The 14,251-nt window shown below is 41.0% G+C and overlaps 1 protein-coding gene across 2 annotated transcripts in view; it reads right to left on the reverse strand.

Moving 5' to 3' along the window:
- Positions 1–1,983: 1,983 nt before the first annotated feature.
- Positions 1,984–14,251, reverse strand: part of kndc1 (kinase non-catalytic C-lobe domain containing 1) — a 49,884-nt gene continuing 37,616 nt past the window's right edge. The window contains exons 22-31 of one of the 2 annotated variants that reach the window (XM_085478353.1): positions 13,421–13,531; positions 13,128–13,275; positions 12,883–13,041; positions 12,538–12,744; positions 12,323–12,405; positions 9,027–9,180; positions 8,186–8,308; positions 7,754–7,813; positions 7,154–7,311; positions 1,984–5,258 (exon numbers count right to left, since the gene is read on the reverse strand). In XM_085478353.1, coding sequence (XP_085334479.1) covers positions 5,030–5,258; positions 7,154–7,311; positions 7,754–7,813; positions 8,186–8,308; positions 9,027–9,180; positions 12,323–12,405; positions 12,538–12,744; positions 12,883–13,041; positions 13,128–13,275; positions 13,421–13,531 — 1,432 coding nt within the window. In that variant the 3' untranslated portion in view covers positions 1,984–5,029. Of the gene's footprint in view, positions 5,259–7,153; positions 7,312–7,753; positions 7,814–8,185; positions 8,309–9,026; positions 9,181–12,322; positions 12,406–12,537; positions 12,745–12,882; positions 13,042–13,127; positions 13,276–13,420; positions 13,532–14,251 lie in introns of those variants that run through there. The other variant, XM_085478354.1, reaches the window with a different exon arrangement.

Here is a 14,251-nt window from a genome sequence, read left to right on the forward strand (position 1 = left end):
CAGAAAGCAACATTTAACAAACAAGATGGTGTGGGCAGCACCTAAATTTGGGGAGCCATTTCTAACGCTCTCGTCACATTTGTGCCTGTAACCCTCAAGCTCCCACTGCAATCAGATGGAGAACACAATGGTCTCCAGTGGTTTCATATTGACATGTGTTTGATACCCCGGCCAGCGCTGGCGCCAGTTACCCAAGAACCAGCGCTTGGCACAGGCACTTCAAACATTACAGATCAAAGGCATTACAGTAGCAACACAATTAAGGCCGATTGTCGCCTCGTTCACATGCAAATATGCCAAAACAAGCTGCGAGGAAGCTGTGGAGAGGGCGAACAGGCCCAGAGAAAAGAATTCAACTGATCCCCACACATAGATATTAAATATAAAAAGAAGTACTTCTAAAGGGTGTTTACTATCCAAACGCTTTCCAGTAGGATACGCTTTTACTCGCTGGTGTAGTCTACTATCTAGTAGTTGAAGAATGACAGTCCTGCGTCATGTCAGCTAGGTGCCAAATAACCAGACAGACAGCTTTCCGAGAGAAAGCGCCAAACCTGTGGGACTGGCTCTCTGCTGAGATATCTCCACAGGCAGCAGCTCGGTGACAATGCCGCTAAACTGATCGTTTAGTTATATAACAAAGCAGATAAGAGGCTGGTCCTAGTTGTCTCCTTTATCGGCAATCTGTCGTTGTGAAGGCAGGAGTCCATTCAGTCTTTGCGGTCTCTTTATCTCCTCAGCTTTGAAGATGCGCCCCGATCGCGTCAGATAACAATGAAAAAGGCCCGGGACCTCGCCTGCACGCTGAGCCTGTTTCCTCAGCTCTGCCTCTGTGTGTCCCAGAGCAACAGCCGCACTGACTGTATTCATTTTTTTTTCTTAGTGGGTCACTAGCTTGGATAAAGTCACTCAGCTGGTTTAGTTTATTCTTGAGCAGCTGGAGCATCAATCTTTGTTTAAAAAAACTCACACAGGAAATAAAGGCATTTAGGACCTTCTGGTTTAAATGAAGCCTTTAGTCATCAGACCCTGGATCACTGGTGGGATAACTGTTTAACTACCCATGACACACTCTATTGCCCAATTACCCAGTGGGTAATAGGTGGGCTGCAGTGTGTTACTGAACCATATATCCTATTACTGGGATTTTTTTTTACTGGAAAATCCTAAATAGAGTAAAAAGTGAGAATTTTTTTTCAGTTAAATGTAAAGCACCCCTAAATTATGCCTCAGTCTTACACTCCACCACAGTCTCTTGCATGCTTAAAATCCCACTGAGCTTATTTTAGATTTGCTTTGAACGGATGACATGTTTCCGATATCCCCAGACGTCCATACGAGATGTCAGAGACAACAGCTGTAGGACACAGTTCATCACAAAGGATGCTCATAAATATCTGAATATTTGTGCCTAACAAAAGGATTAAAATGGAATTTCAGTGCCCTCCGGTTTGCAGGATAGCATACTAAAAACTGATTTGCCAGTGAATGACTTTCTGCCAAAATTAATGGAGCACAAAACATGAAACATTTCGTTTTTTAGGAGTTATTTCAGTGCTGTGTACAGTCATTTCATATTTATATGAAACACCTAGTTGGAGGGAAAACTGAGCTTTACTTCTACAGTCGTCTGATTTCTGCACATTCATCTCACATATTAGCTTTTACTAAGATCAAAAAATGGCTGAAATGACGGCTGTTATCAGTATGATTTACAGTATGTGCAGTGCAGATAGGCACGCTTGCTTGGTGAGTAATATAAAAATGTAAAAGCAGATTGTGGTCAGAAGGTTTACTCCAGCTTAAAACTTAGTGTAGCCATCATAATATAACTCCCCACACTATAAATGACATTTTAATCCTGTAAACTGCAGGAAGAGGGAAACCCAAGCAACAGCTCTCTGCCTGATACAACAGCACTCTAACCTGCCATACGGCCAATCTATCACGGATGTTGTCTGACAATAATGAGCTCTGGCAAGAGAAGGTTTATAAAATCTCATTTATTTGGCCATATTAAGCAAATCGTCATAGCACGTCACATTCCATCTCCACGCTGGGTTTCACCGCGTGCGAGAACAGACAGCAGACACAGGCTGAACATCATTCCTCGAGTAACATTTTGCATGCCGACATCTCATTATGTTCCATCATTTGCTCGGTAATGGCAAGTTTTTGTCACGACTGTGAGCGTGTCTTTCTGCATTTCACCACACGCTATTCTTAATGAATGCAATTACTACACATGGCGCTGTTTAAATGGGATTATTATATTTTAATTTATCAATCTAGTCATGTAATTCTTATTTCAAATCCTAATTGGTAAACAAATAGAAGCTATAGGCTTGTGACCAGCGAGAGGAAAAACAACATCAAGTGTTTTAGAAAGGTGTTCACCCACCATGTGTCACAGGAATATCTTCAGTGCTCCTTGGCATTGATTTTTCAGGTGTCTGGAAAGCTACTGGAGGGATGGAAAACCATTCCCCCAAAGACCATCCCCTCTTTTGGTGTTTTGGAGAATGCATCAGACTGCAATGTCCCCTCAATTAGGTTGAGATCTGCTGACTGTGAAGGAGCAGTGGATGGGCCCGCTGCAATACTGGATAAGAGAAATCTCATAATAGCTAGAAAGGATTTTTCATACAAAAAAATAAGGTGATCAATCAGAAACACATTTTTGGATCTGAAGCGAGCCTTCCCTCTGCGGGGACAACTGGAGCCAAACTGTGCCACTTAATCTCGTACCACCTCTGTGTTGAACTTTAAAAAGGAAAAAAGAAAAAGAAAAGAAATAATCGTGCTTTATTTCACTTGAATGACTGACATGGCTGGATTCAAAGTTTGCAACCTATTTACCTCCACTACTTTCCTCTGATGCAATTACTCATGCTCTGCAGGTTTTGCTGTGTGGTGATATAATGAAACGCGGGCCTTTAATCATTTTGGAATATGCACCGTGTACGCACAATATCAGCTGAAATAATGGAGTCCTCAATAATCTCGCATTCACTTTACATTGTGACTGCTATTTGTGCAGAATCACAGTTCTCTCTTTCATTATGTTTTCACAGTCATTTCAGTCACGTTTGTGTAGAAAACCATATGAATTCCCTTCAGAACAGAACTTGGATCTCCCACAAGTTCCAAGGAACCGAGAACATTTTGAGGAACTGCATTTCCAATGATATTAACAGCGTCTAAATTAAATGCTGTGTCAATCGAAACAGGAAAAAGTTCCCGCTCAGTGCTCACTGCTTTCCAGAGATTCTGAAACTTTTTGATGTCGTTGGCATCACTGAGTGCTCAACTACAGCAGCATTTTCTTACTCTACCTATTAAAAGATTGAAACTGCGGAGACCGTCTTTGTGGTTTAATCATCAAGCTGAGATCAATAAAAATCATAATGAAGAGAATTTATGACCAAGTCCAAGCAGTTTGATTAACACTGTAGCCAGAGCAGTTCTGGTTAAAATAAAAATCCCAAAGAAGTGACACGACGACATCATTTACCTGAAAATAGTGTCTTTTTGTCTTATGGGCTGACAGGCATGTTAATTGCTGCTGAGGAGGAACTGTCTTTGAATCCAGCGTCCAGTTCTTATAACAATCACAACACATCGATGCTTTGTGGTAAATGCTAACGTCAGCAGTCCAACATGCTCACAATGACACTGCTGCTAGTGTTAAAGTTTGCAAGCCACATTTTACGCTCAAAGTTTAATGTGTTGTTAAATTTGAGTTAGATGTAAACACAAAGTTTTCTTAGTCTGCTCTAAACTCAAAGCAGAAATGTCAAGCATGCAACCAGAACTTGCTGCCAGAGGCTCCACTGCAGTCCAAAGTATAGAAATAGCTGTGAATTCATTAATGACTTCTTCTTTCTGCTTTTATTAAAATGCACTAGTATCCCTGGTGTGTTCATGCAGTGCTAGCATAACTCCACTGTAGTAAAAATGTATCAGAAAATGAAAAAGCAGTTTTATATCTAGAAAAATTATTTGAATCATAAAAGAACCACAAGTTACAAAAGTTTTTTTTCGACTTCATAGATCTGCTCTTATCTGTAAATTGTAATTAAAGGATGATGACAGCTTTACTTAGTGTGGAAAAGCTTTTTTTTTTAATAAAGGTTATGACGTGAAAATTGTACTCATTGAAGATCAAATTATACCGTATGTGCCCCGGGACTTAATAAGTGTGACATCCAGAGCTGAAGTATTAATGAAACAAACCTGACCTCACGACGGCGCTAAATTAAGAGTTAAGAATCGGTGAAGCTGTAACAGTCTAACAGTTAGTTAGTTGTCGGGAGATTTAAGTGAAAACCAAACTACTGGTATGAGGAAACTAGTGAGAGGATTTCTAATGTTTCTGTATAAAACAAAAATATTTGCAGAAATAAAATCTTTACAAATGCTTCAATGCTTCCAAAAGGTGCCAAAAAAGGTCATTTTGGAAGTTCCCCTTAAGGCTCCTCACATATCAGCTGATATTTTGCTTAATGGTGCATATTCTAAATATCTTATAATTGATCATATTACTACACTGCTATATAAAGAACCTTTGGCTTTTTGTGTTTTAGGCCCTCGCACAGTAACTCACTTTTTTAATCCGATCTTGGTGTTGGACAAGCATTGTACAGCTGCCATGTTTAGTCCAGATATGCTTACATACAGGTTTTAACAGCTAAATTACAGAAGAAGAATGTCAGTATTAGCTGAGGAAGAAAAAATTACCCACTACTCCTGTTGGTTTATAGGAAAAAAATGCTAACATGAAAATCAAGCATGTGGGAACAACAGCAGAACCTGTTCATACACAGAGCTTTTAGCTAAGTTCACCTCAGATTCTATATTACTGACTAAAGTTAAGGTGTTTTTGACAAACAGTCAATTGATATCAGAAAATATTTTCCAGTCTGGGACCAGGGAGTGTCTGCGCACTGTGGTCTGGACCTGGCGCCTCACTTTTTGGCTCGTACATATCCAGGTGTTGACCTCTAACGCCGGGCTGTGAAAGCATGTCTCACTGGAAGGTGGCCTTAACCCTCCTCAGTGTGTCCTGGATCCTCCGTGTCTGGCGCTCGCTCGACTGCTGGAAGTTGGCATCGCTGTTGGCGGCCAAGAGGTGGATGTCCGAGGTGGTGAACCGGGCGATGCGGCGGCGAAGGTAGCCCTGCAGGTCCCGATCTGGGCTGTAAGGGTACACGGCCTCTTGGAAGGCATGGACCTGACTCACAACCTTTGCTATGCTCCTACAACCAGTGACGGAACGATGAGGATGAGCACAACATGAAATGGGGAGACACAACAAAGTAACAGTGACACCATTATAAGAATACCTAGGTGGTGTTTTTTTCTTGTAAGCAGCATTCTTAGCTTTGCCTGCGACCTGGTTTAGAGAGCAGGGATAGCCCAGGGTCCACAGTAACCAGCTGTCTCTGCTAGACATGCTCGTGACCCCAGCATCTGGCTACACTGCGTCACCTCTCAGCATCTGGCCCGAAACCTTTTCTTCCAATCAAACGCCATCCCACAGGCGCCATCTGGTGCTAGCGCTACCCTAACCGACACCTCGAATTCAACAGCTGTGCCATTACCATCCAGCCGCCACGTGTTGTGACCTCAGCATCTGGTCAGCCATATTGGAACGAAGGAGAAGGACACAGGAAAATGCTTCCTGCTGGCTGACTTTGTTGTAGATGGATTCACAGAATATGAGGCCTGAGCTCATTTTAAGTTAATGGCACTAACTATTCATACTTTAGGTTACTCCAGGGACAGGTAGCAAGCTAACTTTACTGGCTGTATGCATGTTTGAACAGCATCACTCCTTTAACTCTGACATTAGTGCAAATTCCAGCATGCAGTATAATAACACTTTATGATTCCTAGTGATATTTTTGTGGGGATCTTGATAAGGAGAATTATGCACATGTAGGACTTTGGCTGCTTGTCATCACTTTGATTCCACGTTTCAACAAATATTCGACCGGCACAACTTGCCGTTCGTTACTGGCAGTCATTAGTTAGCAGTCCTCATGATGACTGCTCAGAATGTGTTGGCATGTGTGTTTTTCTAATGTGTGTACACATAATTAGCCATGCTTGCTGTTATATTACTCCATATTAGCATCTATGAAATGAGACGGAAGGAACGTTTTATCATCAGTAGTAACAAAAGCATACTTTCACTTAATGTGTTTGCCAAGTGTTACCTCACCACTATTTTAATTTTTACCTTCGCCAAGGTGCTCATGTTATTTGGCAGCTTCTGTGAGCGCGTGTTTCATTCTGTCTCTAAACACAACAGCTCAACAAGTTTTGAATGACTTCTGATAAAACCTTGTAGTGGTGTAAAGTGAGGTCACCAAGATCTTCAAGGTCAGCTTAGTGATTTACCCTATCCCTATTGGTCGAAGATGGACAGAAAGTCATATAACTTAGAACTACTATGACATTTACCACTGTGGTGTGTATTGTCATCATATAGAAAGTATTGCATGAAGACTTAAGATATTGTGTTTGACCTCTGACCTCTCCTTCAAGGTCAGTAGGCTGAGAAAGTCAAAGTGATAGAAATGCTATGCAGAGCTTTTTAAAACTATCTGTTTTACTGCCATTGTTTGTAACACAACATGTAGACAAGTAGGGAATTATGTATGTTGGGATTCTACATATCACATGACTTCAGACCTCAGAGGTTTTCTTCAAGGTTAAATAAGGTCAAACTTTAATAACGTGTCTTTTATCTTTAAATTGCACTTAAAAATTTTCTGCCTTCGTTTGCATTGCAAAATTTAGGAGATTACACTGACATATGGGGATATTAATATCGCAAATATGTCACATCTGACACTTTACATTTGACTTCTTTCTTGACCCCAAAACATGTTCTATCTTTAAAGAAAGTACCTGTCAAGAGAGCCTGAATATGCTGCCTTGTTAGTTAGAAATATACTGTTGCGTAATATTATATAAGAAGCTCAGGCTACCTACAGAAGTAGAGTGCGTGTGGGGGGGAGGGGGGCATTCAGTGGTCATGCCTCACATCCGACACTGTTTTTATTATTTACGATAAAAATCCAAAGGTGAGCAGGCTAGCAAGATAGTACCATAAATACTATACCATACATCAGACACAGCGTACCTCAGTTTGGTCCATTTGTAAGCCCCGGTGGTGAGAGTGAAAGCTCCGATCTCTAGCTGCTGCACGTGCATAGCCAGGATGTGGGCTGAGGGCAGCGTGGGCTTCTTTGTTGTATGTTCACCTCCCATAAGACACAGATCATCACTCTTCAGAAAAACCTGATTAGGAAGCAATACATCCACACAGTGAATAAATACGCTCTTACTGGCAGAGAAAATCAGGTCAAAGATACTTGATGGAGTCCAGTGCAGAGGTGATAGCGAGAGCCTCGGAAGATTAAAAAGAAAAAAAAAGTCAACCCTTTGGACATTTCATAGTCAATAGGCCACGCAATTTATCCTACAAACTATTACAGCTAAAATAGAGAAGTCGGCAAGTGTTTCATTTTGTGTAATGTGTCAGGTTTTTTGGGTTTTTTTGAGCAACTTGGAGCAGGAGAACCAGCTGTAAGCACACGACACCCGGGAAAGTAGCTCGAAGCTGTTTTTCTATTGATTTGTTTGCCCTGCAGCCCAGTTTCACAATATGTGGCCATCCTAGCCTTCAGTTACAAACACCATCCGTGTGTGCTCATGCTCAAACACACACACACGCACACACCTGCACAGCTCGTAGCTCCTCCAGAATCTCACACACCTTGGACGACAGATGTTTCCACGCCTGTTGGCAAAGGCAACAGTAGTTTTATTAATCATTACCAAAACAGCAGCTTCCATATAGCAACACTCAGTGAACGGCACCTCCCTGCAGATGGATATATGGAAATTTCTCCTATTTTCCCCAACTCTGTTTTTTTTGTTGTTTTTTTTAAATCACTGCTTTTCAGAGTGGGGGGGTGGGGGGCACATTCTTCCTCGCTGTGTTTGTTCTTCCTACATCTTATTTGAATAGATTAATTTGAATTTTTTTATTTGTGAAACGAATTAAACACCATCCAAACCTTCTCGCAGTAGAGGGAAACATTTAGCTTGAGGGGCAGCAAGTTATTGCACAAACTTGTGTGAGGAGGAAAGCATTGCCACGGAGCCTTACCGGTAATTGCCTGACAATCACGTTCTCCAGACCTCCGAGGACCTGCATGGCCGTGGAAAAGTTCCTCGATTCGTAGCAGTGCTTTCCTATCCACAGATACTTGGTCAGCAGAGCAACTTGTTTCTGCAGGGGAGGAGAGATTGCAAGAGAAACAAAAATAAAGAAAACAAAAAAAGGCAGACAAAGCAAAATGCTAAAATCACGCAGCTCTCTCAGGCTGCATTAATACACACGTACACTGGCAATATATGAAAAATGTTACATGTCAAAGTGCTTTGTGGACACTATGTTTTATCTATTACTCATCTGCTTTCTTGAAAAAGATATCAATGTGAAAATTATTTAACGTGTGTGGAAAGTGTTCATCTGAGAGCTGCACTTGAAGCTCCTTTATGAGGACAGCTTAAATCAGTAGGAGTGAATCCACATTTGTCCAGGAGCTGCTTTTTTGGGAAGCAATGAAAGCTGTTGTCCTTGTCATAGAAATCATAAGCAACACAAATAACTGAAAGAATGAGGTAAAGCTGAGGTGAGGAAGTGCAAAGATAGTTTAAGTGCTCTTTAAATAGTCAGAGTATTTGTCATAACGGTGTGAAAAATGCTCCAAAGTGCACGGATAAGTCCTAAAACAGCTGAACATCTAGTGTGTTCTCAAGATGTATTCTCATTGGTTTGCTCGGCTTTTTGTGAGACTTATTAAACAGTTAAATAAAGAAGCTACTTTCAGCCTGTGACTGACACCAGAGTTCACGTGAGAAATCAAAGCCCGCGCTGTGACAGCGATCACTCCCTTTTATTCTCACCGGGGAATAAACTCCCACCGAGTTATGAGTCCTCTCACCTTGACAGAGTCGCAGATGACTATTTCAGCAGAGATCCAGTTAGTGACACTATCAGCGTACGTGAGCAGCCGCTGAAGGTAGCTCTCTGAAGCTGGCCCCTCACGTGCAAGCCCACTGCTCCCCTCTGCTGGTGGAATATGCTGCGACACATTTCTGTTAGGAGAGCGTGAGATGTCGGAAAATCTTCACTGGATTTTATGGCTCTAAGTAAGCGCCCACCAAAAATCCCATGTATTAAAGAACATCTTTAGATTTTCAAATTTTGTATTTTTCCAGGGAAGCTGTGATGGGTACTTCCACTTGTGGAAAATATTATACTTTGTTTATCTGGCATTCACCTGGACCTTTCATGTTTTTCTAGATGTCACCTGAAGAGTCGTCCCACCCACACACTACAAGACATAACTGCACAATTTACATTTGATACACAGTGAAGCCCACAGTTATTCATAGCTCCTCTTTGTTTGTGTCTTTTGTAAAGCAGTAACAGCGTTTTTCTGCCAAATTTAAACTCACTAAAATCTAAAATCTTGACTTTCTTTAAATTCTGTTCGACTATAAAAGCAGAACTAGCCACATGCATACCATTCAGTCAAAGTTTAACTGTGATGAACGCTCAGGTCAAGCGTTGTGAGAGCCCACAGAAATGATTGCTACAGGTGGGTTTAGAGTTGTGATTTAAACTGTTTCACAGAGTCTAGTTCAGGGATGTCAAACTCATTTTTCATGGTGGGCCACATACTGCCCACTGTGATATTAAGTGGGCCACACCAGTGAAACTCCTCTTTCTGTCAGTGTAAAAACATTTAACTAAACAGGTTTTTTCCGTCGTAAATGTGTAATTGCAGAAAATGTCCCGGGAGCTCATTGCTCAAAGTGTGTTGTATTTATAAAAATGAAGAATTTGTTAATTCGCAGAAAAGAATTCTTGCCATGGATGGACTGTAAAAAAAATTCCATAGCAGATATGAAAAACAGGAAATTTTCTGTCATTTAATCTTTTATTTACCCTTCTTCCTAAAGCAAAAGGAAAAGCTGTAGAAGTGTGGGTGGAAGCAGATTGAAAGTGAAACACTACTGTGTGCAGTAAAGTATTGTCCAAGGTGGATCCAAAGACCTTTGACACTGGAGGATATGTTGACCTAAAGGTAGGGCTGCTCAATGAATCGAATTTTAATCACGATTACGATCTGGACTTTCAACGATCATTAAAAATGACTGAGCCGATTAAGATAAGATAAGATAGAACTTTATTTTTGTGTCTTTATGTCATCCATAAGGGATGCATTTGACATATGTTTAACATATTATAGCCCAACAAGTTACTTATAGCACTTTAAATATGAGCAATCGCTTTTTGGCAAATACCGGAAATCAGTTTTTGGCAGACAATCACTTTTTGGCACAACACCGGTCCGTGAAAATATTGTCGGGCATAAACCGGTCCGTGGCGCAAAAAAGGTTGGAGACCGCTGATTAAGAGGACCCGAGGGAAGCTCGGAAAGCTAAGCAGAAGTTATTTGGAGAGGAGAGTGACTGCCGTTGGTTGAAAAGAGAGGTAAAAAAAAACTTCAGTGGTGTTGCACACTATTTTATATTATTTTTTAAAGTCATTGTTAACCCTTTAAAGCCGGTCAGAGCAGCACGCTCCGTTTTGCGTAACTATTTTTAAATCCCTGTAGAACCTGAACCACGTAAGCTAGCGCAATAATTTGTTTTGCATATGAAACCGGAGGAGTTGTACTTACATCTGATGACATCAGCTTGTCCTCGGTCACGGTTTCCTTCCACATAAAGCTTTGCAAAAACTGCATAAAAAGCGCTTGCAGGAACAAAAACATAATATTCCAGAAACACGCTTTGCCGATCCGACCAGCTGTTCGTAACACTTCCCACAGTGAAACAGATGTCAGCGCGAACTATCGCATGTCCGCAATTTCCTGGCCGAAACCGGAAGTGACGTCATTTTCGCGGAAGTTGTAGTTTTTTACTTGTAGGCCTTAAAAGCCTATACTGGTCATGTTTGACTTTTCTGAATAGTTTCTGGGATGCTTAGAACTCGAATTGCACTGCTGGAAATAGTTTGTTTTGATGCACCTGCTGTTTTCTTTGCAAATTTGCATCATAGGATTGTTTTTTCGTTTTTCCTGCAGTATATAAAAATTGGTGTATCTCCAAAATAAAACTATGAAGACACTCAAAATAAATTTCCTGTTGGTGTAAACTATTTTTGCAACTTTTTTGTATTTAAAGTTTTGAGGGATAAACCTCTTAAATTTCTCCAAGTAGAAATATATGTAAAAAAAACAAAAACGATTTTCAATTTTTTTGTAGTTTATTGCACTTTTTTGCAATTAATGTAGTTACTATGGACTTAATGCATACATATTATTAAAATATGGGCTATAACAGTTGTATAGCAACTTGAGATGCTCCCACAAATGGCACTACAACATGTAAAAAATAATATAAGCTCTGGCGGACTTGGTTCTATAGTAGGTCGTAAGGGTTAAATAAATATCGTCAAATATTCGAGATCTCAATTTCAGTGAAAATAATCGTGATTATCATTTTTGCCATAATCGAGCAGCCCTACCTAAAGGTGTATTCTGGAAAATGAGCCAGTGAAGATTAGGCAGTTTAGTTTGAGCTCAGTATCACAACTAAATTGTCTTTAACCTGCCAACTCCCTCGTCCAACGTCTGTGTGCTTCCCACACATTCACACTCTGATGAACTCATCAGGAGCAAGCTGCGGTTCAGTTTCTTGCCAAAGATTGTAGTAGCCAGTTAGCGAACTACCAACCTTCCAATAAGTAGAATGTAGAGCAGACCTAGGTGTTGATGGAAACTTTATAAGTAAAATCTTCAGTATGCATATGGTTAAATAGATATATGATAATTTTAGTATTTCATGTACTGTGCAGAGAAGAAGTACAAACAGGTGTTTGTATATGGAACACACACTCTGCATAAAGACTGGAAGAAACAGCAGAGAAAGAAATGAAGTGAATCTGTGAGTGGGGACGCTGAACAGTTTTTCTATACAGGTCACTGAATGTTTGATGGGGTATGAAAATGATGTTAATCATACACTGCGACCTTCACAGGCAACACTTCTCAGCACAATTGAGCAGCTGTGGGTGATTGTGCATAAACATTCAAATGCTCTGCACCTAAAAATCCTTTCATAATAGAGGGCCAGAGACCTCTGATCGTTTGCCAAGGTGCTGTGAAAGCTATTTCAGAGGCTTTCAGAGGCTCTCTAATGCAGGCTTTATAGCTTTTGTACTCACTTGTTCGGGGTTGAGACTTTGTCCCTGACTCCTTGTATTCTGGAGTTGAGTAAATGAACTGGATGGCATCCTTGGAACATTTCCTGCATTACAAGAGTTACAAATACAAGATGCAACATGACAAGCTGGTGAATTCTTAGAGACACGGCTCCCTCTAGTGGCTTGAAATGATAACAACATTAGGTGGTGTACCAGTCACATAAATGGTGTGCTACCTGCTGCAGGAGCGTGAGCTGTTGGGCTATGTGCTGTGCACTGTACTCATTTTGGCTGAAGGGCAGTCGTTCTTCATTGTGCAAGCAAGTGCTGGAGAGCTCATCCATCAGGGAGCGGTGACAAGGCATGGGCAGAGCCACAGCAATGGAGAAGGCCTTCTCTTTAGACATGGATGCAGAGGGCTCCACCACTCGCGAGATCCTCCACTGCAAAGTTCACACAGAGGCTTAGAAATCTGGGAAGCCATGTTTAGGGCAATAAAGACTTCTTGTTAAGGGATCTGATCTTATTGGAAAATAGATCAAGATGAAATTTGGCTCAACAACAAGAATGTAAATATTGACCTTTTTCCCAAGATCCTCAGTAGATGAATGCAAACACCCAGAGTCATCGACTTCGTCAAAGCTGATTAGGCTCCCTGTCAGATGGCTTGCTGCACTCATACTCAGCGGGCTGTGAAGACCAATAAGCAAGGCTTCCCCTTGGCTGTCTACAGGAATCACCTGTGGAAGCATTAAATGGAGAATATTTGAGAATATTTTTCATTCAAAGGAATGGCGCTGTACACAGTGTGTACATATCTGGCTACCTCAGTATTAAGGAACTTTTCTAACACGTCCATGAGGCTGGAGTTAGGCACAAAGTCCACTGTTCTGCAGTCTGTTATCCAGAAGTGAAGCAAGTGCAAACTCCGATGGAAAACCTTTTCACTGTCTCCTGACAAATCAGGTCCCTCCCTGAAATGGGAAAAGAAATAAAACCCACATGTAACGTGTTTCATACCGTGTGCCACATTTTGATTAGTCATTTATTGGAAGAATTGGAACTGCACACTGCTCAGAGCTGTTCCTCTGTCGTCCTGAGCTGCTGGTTGTACTTTACCTTACAGCACAGATGAATTTATTCATTATGAACTGCAGTAACTGCTCAGGAGTGCAGAAGAAACGATACGTATACAGGAACTGCTGGATGTAGCCCTCCACAGCTGCATTTCTGTGATGAAAACAATCATAGAGACACTAATTAGAAATCAACACAAGGCATTATTAGAAACATGATATATAGAAAAAAAAGAAACACGATATGTAGAACAGATACATAATATACAGAAAGGAATATAAAAACATTCGCAAACCGTCCAGACCCGGCAAATATAACATACAAGAGGTGAAGTTGAAGGAACTCTGAAGCAACTTCCTGCTATATGTGAGTTACCCTACATGTCCTACATCTGGATCTTTTCCCACACAGATGTGTAAATTTCACAAAGCATTTTAGGGAGAGATCCTTCCAAGGTGCCCTAAGCTACTTTAACGACTCCTTTCAACGTGAGGGAGCAGTGACGTCACTAAAATCACAACATTGTCAGTGGTGGTGGGTCTCATGTGAGCGGCCAGATAAATGGGAATTTATAAAGACCCTCTGTGTTTAGCTGAACCTGCACTTTGACTTTAAGGCAAATTAAAAGCTAAAATCTGTGAGCCAATTGTTGAGGACAAAAAAATGCCAAAATTGTCTGTAAGTTGTACTACTGGCAATAAAGCCCCCAAAATCTTGGAGGGATCTAAGGGGAAACAGTTTGATGTGTGGAGGATGATGTTTGAGAGCCTTAAAAGTTTCTTAAGCACAGGAGAAGACAGCAGAAAGACAAAAAGGTGGACGAAACACTGCAAATGCTATCTGACCGAGCTAAGAAGCTATTGTAGATCTTAC

The sequence above is a fragment of the Copadichromis virginalis genome, linkage group LG13 (assembly GCF_057382275.1).
Source record: "Copadichromis virginalis isolate Kocher_CV1m ecotype Utaka linkage group LG13, C_Virginalis_male_GT1.1, whole genome shotgun sequence".
Taxonomy (NCBI): Eukaryota; Metazoa; Chordata; class Actinopteri; order Cichliformes; family Cichlidae; genus Copadichromis; species Copadichromis virginalis.